The sequence below is a fragment of the Neolamprologus multifasciatus genome, chromosome 9, assembly GCF_963576455.1.
Source record: "Neolamprologus multifasciatus chromosome 9, fNeoMul1.2, whole genome shotgun sequence".
Lineage (NCBI taxonomy): Eukaryota > Metazoa > Chordata > Actinopteri > Cichliformes > Cichlidae > Neolamprologus > Neolamprologus multifasciatus.
In genome coordinates, this window is record NC_140447.1 from 23,004,793 (window position 1) to 23,025,635 (window position 20,843).

The 20,843-nt window shown below is 40.3% G+C and overlaps 1 protein-coding gene across 1 annotated transcript in view; it reads left to right on the forward strand.

Moving 5' to 3' along the window:
* Positions 1 to 16,284, forward strand: part of tmx3b (thioredoxin related transmembrane protein 3b) — a 36,008-nt gene extending 19,724 nt beyond the window's left edge. The window contains exons 13-16 of the mRNA XM_085172880.1: positions 3,560 to 3,616; positions 7,737 to 7,866; positions 9,395 to 9,463; positions 14,127 to 16,284. Of these exons, the coding sequence (XP_085029006.1) occupies positions 3,560 to 3,616; positions 7,737 to 7,866; positions 9,395 to 9,463; positions 14,127 to 14,393 (523 nt within the window). The 3' untranslated portion in view covers positions 14,394 to 16,284. The remainder of the gene's footprint in view (positions 1 to 3,559; positions 3,617 to 7,736; positions 7,867 to 9,394; positions 9,464 to 14,126) is intronic.
* The last annotated feature ends 4,559 nt before the right edge of the window (positions 16,285 to 20,843 follow it).

Here is a 20,843-nt window from a genome sequence, read left to right on the forward strand (position 1 = left end):
TCGGCAGGTCATCCTTCCCCCTACAGCACCCAGGTGGAAGCAAACGGGGGCTTTTGCTGAAGTGGCTTCAGGTAAAATGAGCTCAAAGGTTGCTGTTCTTTATGTGACCCTCATTTCTGATCACTGTCAGCAGGGAGTCAGTAACCAGGTGGATTACCACAAAAGATTAATTTAAAAAAACATTTGCATAATGATGCAGTGCTTTAGTTCCTCGCTGTGTCCTGTCATTGACCGCGTTGCTTCATCAGATACATTTCTGCTTTTGAATGAAGAGGTGTGTCTCAACCCGTAATGATAAAAGTGCTTCTCACTCTGCAGGCATGCCCATTAAGACTGATTGAATTACACAGATCCCTATCATCTGTTATACTACTGTCTGCCACACTACTCAGCGCTGTTTTTGAAGGCTTCAGAGTCTGAGATCCCTACTGAGATCAGAGCTGCCTGCGGCGTTCAGACATACCTAAACGGTACTTGTAATTACAAGCTGCCGAGTGTTGCCCCTGTTAGTGGGTGGAGCCAGCATACAGAGTCAACAGAGCATAGGGGGTGACTGACATTTGAATGAGTTGATGCCGTTTGATGTAGTATTAGCTCACCTTGAGTTTGTAGCATTTGCAGAAATGTTGGTGTGGGGCAGTGGAGGACTCGTGCCCACGTTTGTGTTTGATTTTTGTCACTTTGATGGGCGTGTAGGCTGGGTTGTCACTCTACACCAGTCATTGTGTATGCCTTTATATTTTACAGCACTCATGACAAGATGACAAGCAATGTCACAAAGCCTGCCTCAACTGGAGATTTTTATCCAAAAACGACTCTGTGCGCTTTTTTTTTTTTTTTTTTTTTTTTTTAAAGGAAACTTTTGCAACATTTCAGGAAACTAAAAATAATGTGAAAATGACCAACTCTGAAATGTCACTCTTTTGACTTTTTTTTTTTAGCTCATTGTTTTTGGTCCATGGCCAATGACTCTGCTAATCTTATTCACTCTCCATTTTCTGATCGAGCTCTTTTTCAAAACTGTCACAAACCACAGCGACGTAGCACAAGTTATTTACTAGAAAGCGCAGAGCAGAATTTAGCTGCAGAAGAAACTAAAACGGAAGTAAGCATTGATCTTTAATTCACTAGGAGAGCAGAAACACATCCAGGTTAGTACTTATGAATAGTTGGTGTAAATAGGCAAAATTAATGCAAGTATTATGAATTAAAAAAAAAGACCATAGTAAACAGCAGTTCATCCTACCTCTTAAACCCTCATCTGAACTGAGAATGTAATGACAGATGAACACATTTACTCATACACATTTAGTATAATCACATAAGAATGTATTAAAAGTGACCCTGTTATGCTCATTTGCAGCCTGTATTTTTATTATTTCATTCTACTAGAGTTGATTTGTGTGGCTTCTTTCAGCTGCTCCCTTATTCTTAAGGGGTCGCCACAGCGGGCAGCACTGCATGTTTGATTTGGCACATTTTTATGCGGGATGTCCTTCCTGACACAACCTCCAAGGGATTTGTGTCTCTTTTTTCAATCGAAATGGGGTCTTTTGCTTATTAGGCGAATGTGTAAACCACTATTCTGTTCAATAAGTAGGAATCAGTTGGAAGAAATGAACATGATTTTATTGAGATACAGAATTCAGTCAGACTGTTTGGCAATTAGACTATGATAGGAATGAAGGACCCCTTGAAGTCTAGAAGCTGGTGGTGGTGAAGATGAAGATGGTGCAGGGTAAGGTGGAGATGGGGAGGAGGTGGGTTGTACAAAAGGCAGAAAGACATAAAAGCACAGAGATTTAAAGTGCGCAGAATGCAGGCAAAAAGATGGTTGGACAGCCTCGATGATGTCAGCATTAAGTTTGACAGCGTGAGAAAGTGGAAGTGATGTAAAGGAATAGACTAGCAGCCGAGTACCCGGGAAAGCAGGCGGCTGAGTGACTACAGATCTTCCTTCTTGAACTTGCACATACGCTTCATGGTGACAGTTGAAAATAATCCTTGTTGACCTTGCACTGGGTGTTGGTGCAGCACCTCAGTTCATCCACTCTCTGCAACAAGCTGTTTGAGCTCCCTTCCCCCTTTCCTTTAAAGCCAGCTGTCTTCTGATTGGCTGCTCAAACAAGCAGAACACTTTGAAGGTGGGTGGAGCTTCTGATCCAGAATTAATTCACTGTTGTTTGTTTTGTTTTTTGTTTTTTAACCCTGACTGCTTGTCCCATCTTTTAATTTCAGCCCACAGAAACATTTTGTTTTTAAAGCATTTCTAAGAAGTGCCATGAGATGACGGGGCCACAAGATTATTTTATGATTACTCATTATCTAGCATAAAAATACCCTCTGGGATTTGGCTCTTTTTGGCTTTTTTTGGTTGTGCTCTGACTTTTAAAAATACTCAGTGAGAACTGCAGATAAAGTCAATATAGACAACCAGGATTTTAAAAAACGTTTATTAGAAAACCTTGCCACAAAGGGAATATTTTATAAAAATGCAAACAGTTTGGACACACTTACCTTCAGTTTGTTCTACTCTCACATATACAAGGTTCTCGGTACGTTACTCACTATTTTGGCCAGTCTGCTCCATGATTCCTCCAGCTAGGAGAGTCAGTGGAAAGATATACATACATGGTGAAGAGACTTGTAAATGTTTAATTTATCGGATCTGAAAAGTACTAATAATAGCAAAGTAAAACTGGAATGGAATTTAATTTACGCCTCCTATTTTCTGTGCCTCAGTCTCGTATCTCAGTGGTTGTTTTGCCAGTCTTTGAGATCTGGATCGTTTCCAACAGTGTCTGATCTGTGTCTTATAGCATTGAAGTTATAAGCTGACTTTTTGATGAGCTTTATTCCCAGTCTGGCCCACTATTGTCAGCAAGATTATCAGTAACCCAGACTGATTTTTATATTGCATCCAGTGGCTATATTATACAGTTCAGTTTCTTAATAATCAAGCACAAGCGGTATTGTTTAGCACCCAGGAGACCAATGCCCTAGATGTTGCTGTGATTCAGAATGAATATAATATATATCTAGAGGCCTCCACAATCAGTCATTCAGAGAAAGTTCCAAGTTTTCCTGGACTTGTGCAACCCCCTTTCCTAGTCTGCCCACAATACACTTTGCTCAGACATTGTGCAGCACAATGAGATACAAATTGAATTCCTCCTCCTACCTTATCGTTTAGATAAATCACTTGAGTCTTCTGTGCTGGAAAAGATGAGGAGAAACAGGAGATGGCACAGAATGGAGCTTTGGGGATATTCCCCCCCCCCCCCCCCCCCCCCCCCCCCCCCCCCCCCCCCCCCCCCCCCCCCCCCCCCCCCCCCCCCCCCCCTTCTGTTAAAGCGTTCTCCAGTTTCCAATAGCAAGAACATGTAATTTCATTCACCAAGTTTTCATAGCTGTATACTATTGTGCGTTGAAGTTTGTGTCCCAGTTTGTGCTAGTGTCATGCAGTCCACCGAGACAGGAAAAAGAGTTCATTTCACTCAGCTTTTTTTGGATGCAATGTTTCGCTTTCTCATGCCACTGATTTCTCTTGCATCTCCAGAGACTTCCAGTTTGGCCACATGGACGGGAATGACTACATTAACAGCCTCATTATGGGGTAAGTGTCTCACATTCAGCCTCCCTCTCCCTTCTCGTGTCATCCTCCTCGTTCTCAGCCTCATGTTACCTTCTGTCAGCTACTTATCCAGGTCTGCACTGACTTGTAATGCCAGCCTCTGCCATTAAAGATGCTCTCTTGTGGAGAAGTCAATTACACGGACTGTCATTTCTTTTTTAGTGCTCTTGGAAACTTTAAACCCCCCTTTCCCCCCTCAACATCCAGCATACACCCAGGAAAAGCACAAAGATCCACAAGCTCATGTAAATCTGGTTGTGAAAGGGCAGTCTATTGAGATGAATATGTGAGGAGTTTAGGGATAGCGGGCTGTGCGTGGATTAAATCTATAGCGGTCGTGTATTTTTCTAATAGCTTGCCAAAGAGCAACGCTAATGATGCAGTTAGACCCTTTGCTGCAGCAGCTTTGTGCCCAGGCTGAGGCTGGCTGTTAGGGTGTCATGCTTAGGGAGGCCTTGAAACTGACATCCCTTCCTTTTAATTAGGCAGAACCCCACTACGACCAGCATGGCCGTCGCAGTCGGCATGTCTGTTTTGTGTCTACTAACGTACAGCATCTAATTATGTTTGTCTGTATAATTTTGTGTGAGAATCTGCATGCGTAAAACGACCGCGGCAGGATGTTATTTTAATTTGAGCATGTTATTGTTTGTATGAGCAAGATTATAGCAGACATGGTGTCCCAAGTCCTGTGTAATTTAGTCAGTGTGTCACTGAGTACAGTAGAAGTTATGGCTTGAAATATAACTACATTGAACCAGCAGGCTTCTGGTGCACAGTTGAAAATAGGCGGTGTTTATATTTAAGGATAAAAGAGGTGATTAGCCTTCCTAATTTTGTATGAGCACATACAATATGTATTTTTCCTGGGTTTTAGGGGACTGAATTTAGCTGCTGTAGTGCAGGATTAATTGCCCTCCTTTGAGGAAGAAAATCCTGGCCTGTCAATGTCCACTAATCCTTTCCCTTAGGAGGGCCATGGAAATAAATCTGATGGCTTTTTATTCCTCTTTCTGTCATCACAGCGATTACTGTGTTCTGGCAGCAGTCTGTCTGGCGTAAGGCTGCTTCTGCTTTCACCAGGGGCACACAAACACACTCAGGAATACACACATACCAGATGAGAACCACTCAAAGTCTGAGGTCGTCTTTGTTTCTGTTTAAATGTAGGATTATCTCTAACCCCTTATATGGGATGCATTGTAGGCTGTGAAAAACGTGAAAAGATGTGAGCTGACTGAAAACTGGCAATATCGAGGGAGGACTTGTAATCGGAATGGGAATGATTACAAAAGGCATTTCTCCAGTTGGACATCCAAATGAACGACCTCCTGATGTCAGCAAACATAATTTTCTGATAACTTTAAATTGCTATTTATCCAGATTTTATGTTGGCAGGCATCCTAAATGTATATTCTGGACATACTGTGATAATGATTATCATAGTTTACAGTTGGGATTAGTAATTAGGCCTTCTTACAATAATTAATGCTCAGAAAATGCTTCTGGTAACAAAGCGAAAAGGAAACTTTGAGAAAAATGAACTGATGAACTTTTGCTAATGAGTCCTGTTAAAAAAAACAAACTAAATAAAATAACATAAAGCCCTCAAATGTGTAAACTGCACATAATTTGTGCACAATTTGTTGACTTCTATTTTCATTTTTTAACACCAACAAACATCAGTGCATTAAAGTCAATATTTCAAAAATGTATTAATATATATGTTGTCCAATGTGCACAAAAGGTCAATGGGAAAGCATATGACATGCCGAAAATTGCATAATTTAGAAATTGTGTAATCGTATTGTGCCCAGCAGAGCAGCTTGAGCTGCACCACATGTAGGCGAGTACATGCCAAAGCTGAGCAGACAGTTGTGAAGTCTTTGGTGTCTTCACAGTAAATTAATAACTAGTTTGTTAAAATTCATTTGTTGAATTTTTAATGAACAACAACCCTGTTCAGAATATAAAGAACATCTTCTGAGAAATCAGTATTAGACAACTGTGTTCGTTAGTGGTTGTTGGAGGTAAAAGTCATTGTTTAATTGATTGCTCAAGCTTTAATCAGGCAGGCATCGAGACTGGTCAGTCAGCCCCTAGCACTGACCAGCCTCCAGAGAAAGGAGGAATGACGAATAGTTGCTGGCAGTCGTAAAGAGGTACCAAAAACCTCCTTGTGATTGGTTGTTAGCAGACTGCCTGTAGGGTGGCTCCAAGACACTGACGAACATAAAGCTTGGCTCAAGCCTTCAAGATGGGACTCTCATGTAGTTAGGGATGGGTACCGGTATCCAGTGCCATTATGGCACCGGTTCTGACATAAACGGTAGTAACCAGACCGAAAAGCAGCACACATTTCGGTGTTTTATTTCGGTGCTTTTTTTACCTGAGATGTCATACACTTTGGATTCTAGCCAATCATTTTACCTTTCCAAGGATAGTAGGCGGGCCCAGGTACGTATGCTCTTTTAGAGCAGAGCTACAGATTAAAATTGCCCAAGGCGAAGTGGTCAAAAGTCTGGCTGTACTTCACAGCAAAAGATGCAAACTCAGCAGCCTGCAACAAGTGCTTTAAGGTGATACTGTGCAAAGGAGGTAACACCTCGAATCTGATGAAACACCTGGCGACGCATAGCGTTTTTTTAAAAGCCGAGAAATGCACCGTATTTGATAGCTTGCTGCAAGACCTCACACCGGGCACATCTACCCATCCCTACATGTAGTCTGTGCTTCTAGTTCTAATGAATACCAATAGTTCCTCAGCTCCAGCTCCATAGTGAATCCAAAGACATGCAATGGTATCTTATCGTCTAACTTTCTATCTAATATGCAAATTCCCCCAAATCCCGAGTTATTACTTGAATAGTGAATTTTGGCTAGACTAGAAATGAGCTCACTATTACTTTAATTCCTTTAGCAGTTTGTACAGATCTTGTAGGATGGTACATAAAAGAAAAACAACAAAACCACTGGCCCTAATTGTATAGAAACCATTTTTTGCAGTAGAAGAAGAATGTGTGCAAATGGTAGAATATATGACCCTTAATTATGGTGGTGAACCCCCAGTAGTCCCACTAACTGAGGCACCTAGGCTAATCCATATTTATTTTAAATGAGTGCCATCTGTTGGAGTAGGCTGGATGTCAGATGGAAATACCCATTCATAATGTGTGTGTGGTTGTGTGTGTGTGTGTGTGTGTGTGTGTGTGTGTGTGTGTGTGTGTGTGTGAGAGAGAGAGATTGCAGAACTCAGCTGGACAGAGTAGTGAGGCACTGATGACTCTACTGCACGGGCGTGTATGTTTGCACTCCTGATCTCAGCTGGGTGGTGGATTGGGACTGTGATGGATATGCGTGCGTGTGTGTGCAATTTGTTGCTGGGTTGAGTAACACCGCGGGGATGTAAGGTGGCAGCGCCGTGATGGACTGTTTGTGTTCCTGTGTGCATGTGTGTATCTAAGTACTAGGATACCTTATCTAAGCCAGGCTTTGGTGTTGTGCGAGATGTGTGGAAGAGGGATCGGTTGTTTGTATGACCTTATCCCCTATCTCACTGAGTTTTGTAATTCCTCTGCTGATTTGTCGAAATGAGCCGGCTTGGCAGCGTACAGTGTGTGTCTCTGTTTCTGTGTTTTCTGTTAAAACAAAGGCTGTAAGATCACTTGAGTAGTTAGTATATGTTTTGTACGTGTCTCTGTGTGGATGCAGAGCTGCCTTCCTCTGGACTCCCTGGGCTTCACTTGTCAGTTTTAGTTTGTAAAGGTCTCTTTAACTGTGACCGGCACAGACCCATAAAACCCCTGAGTTGCACACTTTTTGCATAAAAGATGGAAGAAATGCCACTCTGAAATGGGCCACACTGCATCATCGCCTTTTTCCTTGGGAAAGAAAAATTCTCTGTTTGAAAGAAAACCCATGGGAAAAGTTGGGTTGCTCACAGTACAAAGGGTTTGTTTATCTCACTATTGTATTCTCTGTGTTGCAATTTATTCTTTAAGAAACTACAATTTGTTCCCATCTAATGATGCTCTTTGATAATGGCAGTCTGAGGTGCGGGGGTTAAGAAGATTAAAAGCCGTGTTTCCTGTTTTTTCTTCAGCGAGGTGACAGTGCCCTCCGTCATCATCCTCAACACATCCAATGAGCAGTACTTCCTGCCCAGTGAGCCGATCGAAAGCATGGAGCAGCTGGTCCAATTCATCAGCAGTGTTCTGAACGGTTCTGCACAGGTCCAAATCCTTCCCTCTCCTCTCCCCTTTCCTGCTTTCTGTTTATGTATTCAGCCTGGTGTAGCCTTCTCTCCCCTTCGCCTTATGTTGTACTGTTGTAATCACACCAAATCGTCATTAATCAAGCATGTTGCCTTGCATTTTAAGTCCCCACCCCCCCTCAGAAAAATATTTTTTATCAGATGAGATATTTTTCCAATCTCCTTTTGCATGTTTAGATTTCATATTGCATTCCCTTTTGAATAGAATATCTGCAATAATTCTATGTTCTGAGCCAAACACTGAGATTACTACATGACTTTATATTGTAGTGTGCGCACTAATCTGGAAAATAAATGTCATTGTTCTCTCTATTCTACGCTAAAGTCACCAGATGTATGAAACCATAAGCCAAACACCCAAAGGTCTTTTTCCTTTTTTCCGAGAATGGTCTGGGCTATTTTTCGCCTGGCAAAACAAACCACCCTCCCACCAAATAAACAGCAACAGAAACCACCATGTTTCTGCAGTCCAGTTTTAGCCAAGCCCCGGACAGTTTCAGCCTCTACACGTCAGGCTCGTAATGACAGCCATGTGGTGTCTCAGGGCCTGTTTGTCCTTCATGTAGAAATGCACCAAATAAAGTTTTTGCCCCACAAAAAATGTTACCATAGAATAGAAGTGGATTTCAAGGATTTTCTTGTGGAGTGTAGGGAGCTTTTTTGCTCCAAGCATGATCAAGTTTTGTGAATCTTTAATGCTTTTTCAATGGAAGTATAAAAACCACGAAAACTGGGTGTGTTTTTTGTAGAATTCGCCTCCTGTGAAACATGAACCAGCCTCAAGAACAGTCTGTCACATCTCTACACCTGGTTTTCATGGAATAATTATTTTATTTCTTTAAACTCACTGCTGCCATATTTAAGTCCTCGTTCTTTTGCTTTGTTTCAATTAAGAAGAAAAAGCTACAACTTCTTTCTATGTTCTTTTTGCAAAAGGATGTCTGATACCTTGCGTAGTTCTTATGCAGGTGTGTCTGTTCAACAGCTGCATCCACAAAGATTGTCTCATACCCCACCTTCAGCTCATTTCCAGAAGTCCTGCTTAGTTGGAGCTCACTAATTGGCCATCCTGATGAATTAACATCAGGACAAATCACTCATTGGCTGCCCCGGTGCTTTTTGCCAATAAATGAGCTCAGATGGAGCAGAACTGCTGCACTGTGAGCAAACTAGAGTCAGGCACATTAGATAATTTTGTGCAAGGAAGCGGTTAATTAAACATTATTTAAAATGTCTGAAATGTACTAAGCACATGACTGGAGAACTGAAACCTGGATATTTCAGTCTGTGTATAGTATGTGTAGCTGTTTGAGAAGTGTTTATTGATTTATTGATTGTTTTGTGGTTCAGGGAATGTTTCCAGGTAACTGCCTCAAATTGTTGTTGCCAAGCTGAAGAGTGCATGAAACCCTGCGCATGTCCTATAGAACTGGGATAGACTACACGTAGTAGCTTATCCGTGTCCATTAAACTCTGTCTTCCTGCAGGCATATGGAGGTGACGGCATCATTCAGAGGATCAAACGTGTTGCCTTTGATGCCAGGTCCACCATTATGGTAAGTTGGTGAGATTTCAATCAGAGAATATTGCCTAAGCAGGATGTAGCTCAAGTTCAAAGTGAAATGAAATACAAAACATCATCTAAGATTTCCACCAGTAAGCAAGAAATATTTACAAAAGAGCGTAAAATAATTCAGGATGTCTGCATCAACTGTTCCTCAGGACTGAAGAAACAATATGACTAAAATTCAATCATGTCTTTTTTTGTGCCCCGTTCATGAAGAATCAAGCTCCAAAACTATATTATTATTATTATTATTATTATTATTATTATTATTATTATTTCATTGCATAGTTGCATTCCTAAAAATTAATTTAAGTGGTTCAATGTTATGCTTCATTATTATGCTGACCTCTCAGAGGGACTCAGTATGGGTATAAAAATGGTAATTCAGTTTATTTAATAAATAACAATAAATTTCTGAGATTTAAACAACTTTTTGACAAATTTTCTCCGTTTTGACAAACGGTATCATAGATTTGTATTAAAGTTGACTTAGCATACAGTGGCCAAAGGTTCAATATTTGCGCTGCTTTGGTTCTGTTTTGGTCTCCACCACCTTCATGGGGAAATGTGTGTTTTTCTGTGTTCACCAGCTAATTGTAACTATTAACTAATGGCTTGTATACAGTTGGAACAATGTTCTGTGGGTTTTCACATTACATACAACACTTACTGTTTGTCAAATAAGAGTATTGCAGATGATTATCCAATCTAGCTTTCAAGCTAATATTACTTCAGGGTAATTTTACTATGCAACATGCTACTCAGAGGACGCTCTCCTGTTTAAGGATACCAGGCTTCACCTCTACAATTAAAGCACGGCATTATCGTGCTACACAATATCAAATTGCCTCTGTTATGGAATAATAATCTTGCTGTGTTTCACAATATGCTTCACCTTGACTGCATTTTCTAAATTAGGGTTAATGCTCTGTGTTCAATCTGCTCTGCAACAATGTCAAACAAATGCCCCTGTGCACTCCACTTTTCCTCTGTGAGGAAAAACAACATTTAGAGGACAAGATTGGATGTACAACTGAGAATATGCAGTGCAGGCAGTAAACAGTCCTTAGGGAGAGGGGGGGGGGGGAAAACAGCAGAGCAGATGGAGGTGGAGTGTTGAGGGAGGAGAGGGTCAGGCGGCTGAACTTCTCCTCCTTCTTTTACTCTTAGTAGTTGGTTCTTTTGGGAGAACTAGTGTTTATTTTACCAAGGGTGTGATAGGAATGTAAATACAGCTGTGAATAATACATCTCAGCAGGCATGGTTGAACTTTAACCATGACTAAAACTCTGCTCCGCCCATAACAGTGTCCTTAAAGCCATGTGGAGCATGTCTAAATGAGAATTGCATGCTTTAATGTTAGCTTGAAGTAAAGGGTTTGACTTAAAGCTCAAACGAGAGTCTTTTAACAAGATATTAATTGAAGGTTTAATTCTTCGTGCGTCAGATCAGGTTTGACTCTCGGGTTATTAAATGAAATCAGTGATAAAGTAAGCCAGATGAGCAATGGGTAACAGTTTCAGTGCAAAAGAAAAGCTATATTTCTTTGAGCTAAAAAAGCAACAATGCAGGATCTTTATTTGATCTCTTCTATTGGCTGCTTAAAAGTAAAAATCTTGTGTCAGGGGTCTGACTTCATCTGTAAGAGAAATGAAATGTGAGACTCTTGTGCTTTCCTAAATTTAGCAAGCTGGAAGTATCACCAGTCTAGTTTTGCTTACAGTGACATGATATAATATAGAGGAGATAGGCAACAGCCATCACCTTGCCCCTAGAGAGCCTATTTAAATTCATGTCTGACAGGAGCATGAAGAAGCAAGCGCATTAAGCCCAATGAGTCATAGCCAGCTGTGTTAGCATAGCATGCCCACCCTTTCCCTCATCCAGCATCACAGAGCACCGGCAATTACCATTCCTCTTCCTGTGGCAACGACTGAAGGGAACGTGAGTGTTTCTCTTCTTCTCAGCTCAGTGGCTGGCAGGAGTTAGGGCCGAATGTGCCCTTTTAGGTGGATTCTCTCTGATGCAGTTTGCTACATTAAGAGCATCTGAATTGTGCTTCACGTGTGCCTCCTGGAAAAAAAAACAAAAAACAGATTTAATTACACTGGAGTGCTTAAGAAATATTAGAAATAAATTGTATCAAAGTGGAAAACATGGATGTGAAATGAGGGGTGCCTTAATTATTACCAGAGAGCAACTTGTTGGCTCTGCGTGTTTACTTTGATTTTTCTCTTAAGTGATCCTCAAGGATAAATGTAGTTGTTATAAATGTGCAAATTTGTCACTAACGCTGGTTTAATTTAAAATGAAAAGGTTGTAATTAAGATGGAAAGCACAGTTTCGACAAATGTAGCGTCCACAGAGGTTTGTGTCACGTTCCTCCAGCAGCTTTTTGCTCATTTCCGTTTCATCCTCGTCTCATAAGCGAGATTAGCCAGCTTGTGACCTGTAGTTACCTATAGCATCATGCTCTGTGCAGGTCTGCAGAGATTTACATTCATATTCAAGGAAGCATAATTTCGGCTTTAATGTGCTCGCACGCACTAAAGCCGAGGGAGGTGGGAGGTGAGCCCGTAATAAGCAGGGCAGTGTGTGTGCAGGCAGTATCTTCAGAAAGACTAGTGTATAAAGGTGGGCCTGTGATCGTGTTTGATGTTTGATTTTTCTTTATTCATCTTAGTTGAGTTTGTAAAATGAGAAAGTAAAAGAAACATGAAGGATGTTCGATTGAAGGCCAACGCTCTCCAATATGGTCATTTGGTGTAAAACAAAACAAGCGGCACAGCAGACGATACAAATAGTTTAACACACTATAAGCATCTGAATATTACAGGACAGAAGTGGAATTAATAGTAAAACATTAAACCCTGCGTGAGTGTATGGAAATGTTTCATGACCAGCTTTTTAAAAACTTAAAGAACATGTAGTGTAAATGATAGAATACATGAATAAGTTACAAATTTGGCAAAAAAGTGTTTTGATCTGCAGATCTGATTTGAATTTGCTTAACTTTCCGCAGCTAAAGGCAGGCTCTTTACTACTACAAACACTGGTTGTTGAGAGCAATGTGATGCTTTTATGGGACTGGACTGAACAGGCTGTGTTACAAGTAAGCAAGTCTCAGTGTGTGAATTTAAGAAACTGCAGCACTGACTCATCGTGGGACCTCTGGACCACAACTGAGCTTTAGGGTCTTATTTATCATATTTCCTCCCTTGTAGGCTCCGATAATGTGTGCACATGTCAAAGTACATGTGGCAGTTTCATTATATTTTGCCCCGAGCTCCTAAACTAACCATCACTCCTACTAGCTGTTAGTCGTGGTAGACAGACAATCAGACCGAATTGACATTTTGCTGGATATTGATTTAGCCTGACATTTACCGCTTGTTAGCAGATTGTTTTGTCTTAAGCAGTCCTCATACTCACTTGACATCCCTTTTACTTTCCTTTCATTACCATTTGCTAGTACTGTAGCTGGTTATTTCTGCGAATGACCTCAGATTACTGTGTACAGATGTATTCATTTTAATTTTTACTCCCCATTTTCTTGTCTGTGTTATGCGTGGATCTAGCTGAGAAGCTAGCTGGATTTCAGATTTTTTTTCCCCCATAGAAAGGAAAACAAAATTATTCCTGTGAACGATGATCAGTTAGTGAAGGAAGAAAAAATCAGATTTCTTGGATAATATTATTGTTTGCACATTAATGTTTTGACTGACAGACAGACATACAGATAGATCAAGAGCACGGTGATGGATGAGACCATTAATGACAAGTCGTTCGCCAATGAGCGTGTAGATTTGAACCAAAATTTACAAAAAATTTGTTTTTATTCAGCATGACCACAAATGGGTGACTGAAAGTGTTCACAGAAATCAAGACGGATTTTTTTTTTTTTTATATAGACTTCTATAGGGCCAGGACTCTATTTCCAACCATAGCTATCACCATCTGGTGCAGGTTCAAGACACTTCAGCATAATTTAATTTTCCATATTAACTTCACAATATATTAAACAACACTGGAAATAGCGATTGAGTAATTAGAATCTGGGAATAATTCTCACTCAAATTTTTAAATCAAATGACAAACAGTGATCACTTCCTCATGGACTTCTGTTCTGTGAGACCTTTTGAAACCAGAGAGTTGCCCCCTCCTAGCTGTTAGAAAAAAATGCAAGTTTAAGGTACGCTGTATGGATACAAGTATTGGGCCACACCTCTAAATCACTGAATCCAGTTGCTTTTCGACCTGTTGCCACAGGGGTATAAAATCGAGCTTTTGGCCATGCTGTCTGCTTTTACAAACATTTGTGGAAGAAGGGTAATCCTAATGAGTTTGAGTGTGGTACCATAAGAGGATGCCACTATTGCGAAAAGTTATTTTGTGAACTTTCTTCCCTCGTAGATAATCATCAATCTTTTATTTGCAGTTAATGGTGTTTAAAGTGGTGTTTGGTTGCTGAAAGATAAAACTAAGGTTATATATTTTTCTCTTTTGTATTTTCTCACTGGATTATTTCAGTGTTTTCCTCAAGTTATTGTATTAGTGTCTTTTACAAATTTGTCTCCCTATACTCTCCCCCACTTTGTGCTTCGCGTTCTTAATTTTCCTTTCATCTTTCGCTGTCTTCTTTCTCACATCAGTCGGTGTTTCGCAGCTCTCCACTGCTGGGCTGCTTCCTGTTTGGCCTACCGCTGGGCGTAATTAGCCTGATGTGCTATGGCATCTGCACAGCTGAGTCTGATGACGGTTCGGATGACATAGATGCGCTGAAGAGAGAGGGCCTGACTGACGATGAGGAGGAAGAGGAGGAGGAGGAGGAGAGGCAACGTGCTGCGGCGCTGGAGGGCCCAGAAGAAGAGGATGAGGCTGTTGGAGAGAAGGATCCCGAAGAGAAGAAAACCGATTAACACAGGGGCACCTGCTGGATAGAGGATCATAGGCCTAGTCAAATGCAGTGACATGAAACTCAAAGACATATCAATGTGTTACTGTTGTGCTTTGTTTTTCATCTCACTTCCCCTCAGAGCCCCTCTAGCACAGACTATTCTTCCATCTTTGAGTTCTTTGTCTGCGTGTAAGGTTGGCTGCTTGGCGAAGCCACTGAATTATGTTGAAAGCAAACAGCCTCTTTAATGATGGAGTGTAAACACTGTTCACATGAAGAAGGGATGGCTGCGAACCAAACATACCATCTTATTTATTATGATTCCAACCAACCAACCAGTGGTTATTCCATGTGACGTGTGACACCCTGATTTCATAGGTCAGTGTCTTGAAACCACTTTTTTTTTTTTTTTTTTTTTGTCGCATACTGAACTATTTTTCATTTTAATTCTCATTTTCTATATTATCCTGCAGAAGTAGAAACTGATTGATGTTGCCTTTATATTTGCCCTCAATCCATTGTGTAGGCTTGTATATTGTTATTGACGCGTGTAGAATGAAAAAGAAGTGCCCAACAAGGAAAATCTGCCATCATTGAAATGTGCAGTTTTTGTTTTTTGTTTTTAATTCTGTGTTATTGCCTAAAAATATTTCTTCTTATAAAGGGTTACAAAGTGCCCAGACAGTTCTGCACTTCACCGCATTTCTCTGTCAGCCATCTGCTGTCATTAAGAAAGACTGGGGACAATAACCGGGATCACTTGCTGTGATACCGACACACGGCAGATGGACATTTTTAACCCATTTCCTTCCAACATGACCAACTGGGTAAAAACTAATAAAAAATATCCTTATATAGACAGGTTGTACCTGTCTAGCAAAAGCCATAACATGCATCAGTAGCTCCTGTGGATCTTAACAAGTCATATTCCTCAGACAGACAAGCTCTGTCTGTTTCCATATTTCAGGCTATCCCATCACCGGTTTCTATATTCAATTCATTTGACATTTGAAGTTTACATCCCAATGCCCTGAGATGTACACAGAGCATGTAGAACATTAGGATTGTCTTTATGCTGCTGAGTTGTTGTTGTTTTTTTTTTTTTTTTTCTCTCTCTTTGTTGCTCTCAAGGCATAGAGATCCTGTATACCCTCTCCTTGTGACTAAAGTGTGTGTAATAGCTGAAATCAAGTAGGGATAATGGATTCCTCCTTAATTCACCAGACCAATCTATTTCATAAAAAGACAGAGTGTTCCCAAAATCCTCTACACCCAATGTAATAACATTTTTATGAAAATTCCACAGTACAGTGCACCTTATTGGATTTAGGGTTCAATGAGGCAGAGACCTCAAAGCATCTGAAAACACAACTTGAATATCTGTAAAATAGATTCTTACTCTCAGCTGGTACGGCGAGTTACGGGGCGTCCACCTTTTCCAATAAAGATCAATTTTCTTCAATATAAGATTTTCTTTAATTGTTCTTTTCTTTTCTTGTTTTTTGCCAAGAGTTAGAGGACCCGGTTGATGCTGCTGACATGTGTCTACGTCAGCAGGTAGGCAGCTTATAGCATAAAGACGAAGCTGGGGCCGCGCTCGCCCGGCTCTGTCCAAAGAGCTGCCTCAGAGCTCCTTTAAAAAGCAGGAATAACAGTAATTTCACCATTCTGTTCTAGTTCAGTAACTCATTCGACTCAATATAAGCACACATTTTCTCTTTTTTAAAAGAAAATTCTTATTATCTGTGGTTTACTGTGAAGCTGCGCTAAAGGAGCCATGCCCTCGCCTTGCCTTCTGGTCTGTAGTTGCCTACCACTATCTGCCAAACTTCCTGTTAGGGTTTGAATTGAGTTTGTCACATTTTATTACAGTTTGGAAAGATTGAAATAAAGATGGTCGTCTTTTTTTCTTGCTCATTGGAATTTTTTTCTTTTTTTCATCATGTAATGTCGGGTTGTTAGGTTTCCTTTTAGGTCTGTCAATCTTCCAGCTACCGTGCTGTGCAAAAGTCTTGAGCCGGCTCTCATATCTTTGTTTTGCTTCCCAGCGCCAGAGTTACTTTTAATTTTTTAAAAGTGGTTGTGAGCAGTAGTTCTCTGGGCTTTTTGAAGATCTTGGACATGAGGCCTTTTCCCCTCAGCAGTGTGGGCGTGGACATTAAGTTTGTGAATTTGGTAACTCGAGAATGAGGTGAAATAGGAGCTTCAAGTTGATACCACAGGTGTATCTACTAAAAACCTTGGACAGGATTAAAACTCAGTGACCTAGACCTCAAAGTCAAAGGTAAATTTCACTGAGAACACAGTAAGATTTTCAGTTAATACCATTGGTGAATGTCCCAAAAAGTTTGGATGCGTCTCAGGGACCTTGATCTGAAAGCAAAAGTAAGTTTTCTGACCATCTTGTGTATGCAATAACAAGATGATGTAAGATTTTGTAATTGATATTATAGGTGGCTGAGGGGTAGCAGTATCACAGTATTTCAGTATAATGATTTTTGTTTGGCAAGCTATGTAACAAGGCTCCTAACTCAAAGAATGAACCAGTGCCAGGTCTACACAAACACATAAAAGACAAAAAAAACAGTTGTAGGTGCTTTGATAGTAGCAGGTTGTCACAAAAGCACACTGAATATCTTTAGCTGCATGTATGAAAGATGACAGAATCTGACAGACATAAAATAGTAATTTTGTACAAAGTGTTTCCCAAAGAGTTATTAATCAACAATTGGCAAATCACAATACATCTACACTGAAAAAGAAATGGCAGCAGGTGTTGCTTCTGACTTTAAACCCTGGTAGAATAATACAAACTCCTTATGTGCTGTATTTCCTTCTGTACTAATGAATAAATCACTGCACGTATTTTCATTTTTCTTTGAAAAACATTAAGAATTGAAGGCTGCTTCAAGACTTTTGCACACTATAGTTCTCTGCCAAGCTTCAATTATCACACAGACAAATGTGTTTTTTTTTTTCTTCCCCCCACTTCCACCATTATAATCCTTGGCAGAGGTGTGTACCCACATATGGCGGATATAATCACATTTTTGGAGATCTAGGTTTAACCAGGGCTGATTGCTTTCCTTGATGTGAAACTCATTTATTTCTTCTCTTTAGGGAAAGACGACGTTCTCAAGTCAAACTCAGAAACGTGACTTTACATAATGAAAACGCACACCGTCAGCATACTTCCCTCACATGATTTGGGGGGGGAAAGTGTTGCTTTTCGTAAAGTTTGATTGGTTGTTTTCAGGTTTGATAAAGTCAGAGAATTTTCCAGCGGATGTCTTTTTGGGGACAAATTACCACATAGGGGGATTTAATATATTGCTACATCAGAATCAGTGTCATTGAGTGGTGCTGATGCAAAAAGTAATTCATCGCTCAATTACCTCGCGCTATATTCTGAGAATGAGTTTCATCGTGTGGTAAATGAAAGAGGCCTGGTGTCTCTCTCTCTCTCTTTTTTTCCCAAAGTACCAACAGTCTGGCGCGCTAGACAAGGGCAATTACACATTGGAGCTCGTTCTGACGTCTGTCTTATGTTGGAATGGCAAATTAAGGCGAGATAGTAATCATCTCATTTCTGACTCACATGGGAGGTGTTTAATGGTTTAGGTTCACATGTAAGGTCAAAGCAAAAAATAAAAAAGAAGGAAAGATAGATGGTTATTTCAGTTAATGCTTCAACCCTCCATGTCGAGTGTAGTCTGAGCTCAGTTGGTGTCAATCAGTAGCAAGATGAGAAATAGCTGATTAACTTTGCTCACCATGGAAACCAGCCCACACTTGTTCCCTGTGAGTCTTTGCAGATCCTGTTAGAAACAAGAGTATTTATTTTATTTATTTATTCATTTTTGTATGGTTGATAGATGGCTGCAGCTGCCCGATTCCATCTGTTTGCTGCCACTATAGAAAAATACCTCAATGCCTAATTACACAAACAATGTAGGCAAATCTGCCCTTTTGAGATATCTCACCTCCTCTCAGTGAATCGGTGTGTGTGTGTGTGTGTGTGTGTGTGTGTGTGTGTGCACGTTTATTTGTTTCAATCATCAGTTGTTACATCCTTTCTCATAGCCCTGTCTATGACTATTTTTGGGGATCCAACAGTTCAACTGGGCTTAATAGGCGCTTGTCAGCCTGTCAGTCGATAGACGGGGCTCATTGCTGCTGTTTTCATCTGCGCGCTCTGACAATTTGGCAAACTTTTCGTCAGGGCTTGTGTGAAAATGATTCTGCAAAGATGGTTGCTGCCCATCAACGCTGTTACAACTTCTCCTGCATCAAAAAGCATCAAATAGGCAAACTCCTGCAGGGGATGGTAACTGCAGATAGAAGCTGAGATAAGAACTCCGCATTAGAGCAGCAAACACACCCTGCTTTTGAAACACACACAGTACGTGGTAAAGAAACTATGTTTAGTTTGTGATGTCTGAACACTATTAGATCTCACCCATTATGGTACAGAATCATCACAAAGATTTCAACCCACTTATGCACGTGTGCCTTTTTCTTCCTTGAGTCCGTCTATTCCACATACACTCTGATGTGGAATAGTATACTCTACACTTACTGGCCACTTCATTAGTTGAACCTTGTTATTGATGGATTGGATTCCTTTTTGAACTGAAACTGCTTTGTGGCATAGATTCAACAACATACTTCAAACATTCCTCTTGATCTCACAGTCACAGCCACCAGGTTGCTGTCGTGCTCAAGAAACAAGTTCTAGATGATCCGTGCTTTGTGACACCATGCATTATCCTGCTGGAAGCAACCATCAGAAAATGAGGACACTGTGGTCTCAAAAGGGATAGATGTGGTCAGCAACAATACTCAGGTCGGTTGTGGTATTTAAAAAATGCATGAGGGGCCGAGAGCGTGCCAAGAAAATATCCTCAACACCAACAGCAGCGCTGGCAGTTGCTCACAAAGCCGGACGGTTCCATCCAGTTTCGAGACTCATCAGACCAGGCAATGTTTTTCTTCCACACCACTTGGTGTGGTCTCCCACTTGCTTCAATGTTCAGAGATGCTCTTCTGCATACCTTGGTTGTAACAAGTGATTATTTCAGTTACTGTTGTTTATCTGTCAGCTCAAAGCAGTCTGACCAGTCTACTTTTATCTCTTAAATCAGCAAGTTGTTTTTGTCCCCAGAGAACTGCAGCTCACTGGATATTTTCTCATTTTCAAACCATTCTCAGTAAAACCCAGGGATGGCTGTGCAGGAAAATCCCAGTAGATCAGCAGTTTCTGAAATACTTAAACAGCTCATCTGGCACAAACAATAATGTCATATTCAAAGCCACTTAAAATTACCTTTGTTCTCATCTGAGATGCAGGTCATCCTCCAGACTACAGATATTTGCATTGCAACAGTTGAACAGGTGTATAAGTATGCGTTATAATAAAAGATCACAGAATGTTCTTGTACACAAACTATTTGAGAGCTGTATCTAAAACAGTACCCAAATAACTTTTAAACTACATTTATTATTATTTTATTATTATTTCATGTTCAACCTGATGGACACGTGTGCTACCTCTGCATCCTGTGCTCCACAAGCTCTGTTTTCTCTGCTCAGGTGTTTATTTTTAATCTAAAATTTGGTATTTTATTGTTGCAGTCCATGAGGGTTGACTAAGCAGCATCTTCTGGAATAAAAAAAGGTAGATCCATGGATATGCAATAGACTACAGCTGGGGGTGGGGGTTGTATTATTTCATAAGTGATTTATTTGGACACTGGATTTAGATTCGTGGTCACTTTGATTATTCAAATGTCCCAACAAAGGCTCCCATGTTCCTCAGTTCTTTATATGTTCTATCCTAAGGTTCCTATGTTCTCCAGCTAACAGGAAGCTAATAAACAAGGTGCTCTGTATTAACTTAAAGTAGGTTATCAAGAAATAGAGTCAGTGTTGGGGTGTCCATCCCACAACAGATATTTTGATTTGCTATATTTCTTCAAAAATCCATAAACAAAAACAACTTTAATTCTTTATTTTAACATTTTGAAGCCTCTACATTCAGCGTTATGTCTGCTTACATTTTATTCTTTTTGGAGCTATAAATGACCGTACACAGACTAGAGAGTGGAGTGCTAAGTTGTCGGCTAATGCCAGCATGCTACAAAGATTCATTTTCAAACTGTATGGATGCATTTTACAGGCACAGATACTTACTTATTAACATATAGATACATTGGACAGACTGTTAGTACAGTTAACTCAATAATAATTGCATGAAATATTGTCCAAAAGGCGAAACCACAAAAATTGATAGACGTTAGCTGAGGTGATTCCTAGCAGATAGCTAGCAGTAGGCTAATCATGTACAAAGAAGCCAGACAACATTGTAAGCCTTAACAGGGCTTCAACAGGTGAGTTATTACAAAAATTAAAATGAAAAGGCAAATTTGACATTTTCTATTAAGTATTTTTATCAAACCTAAAAACCTTTATT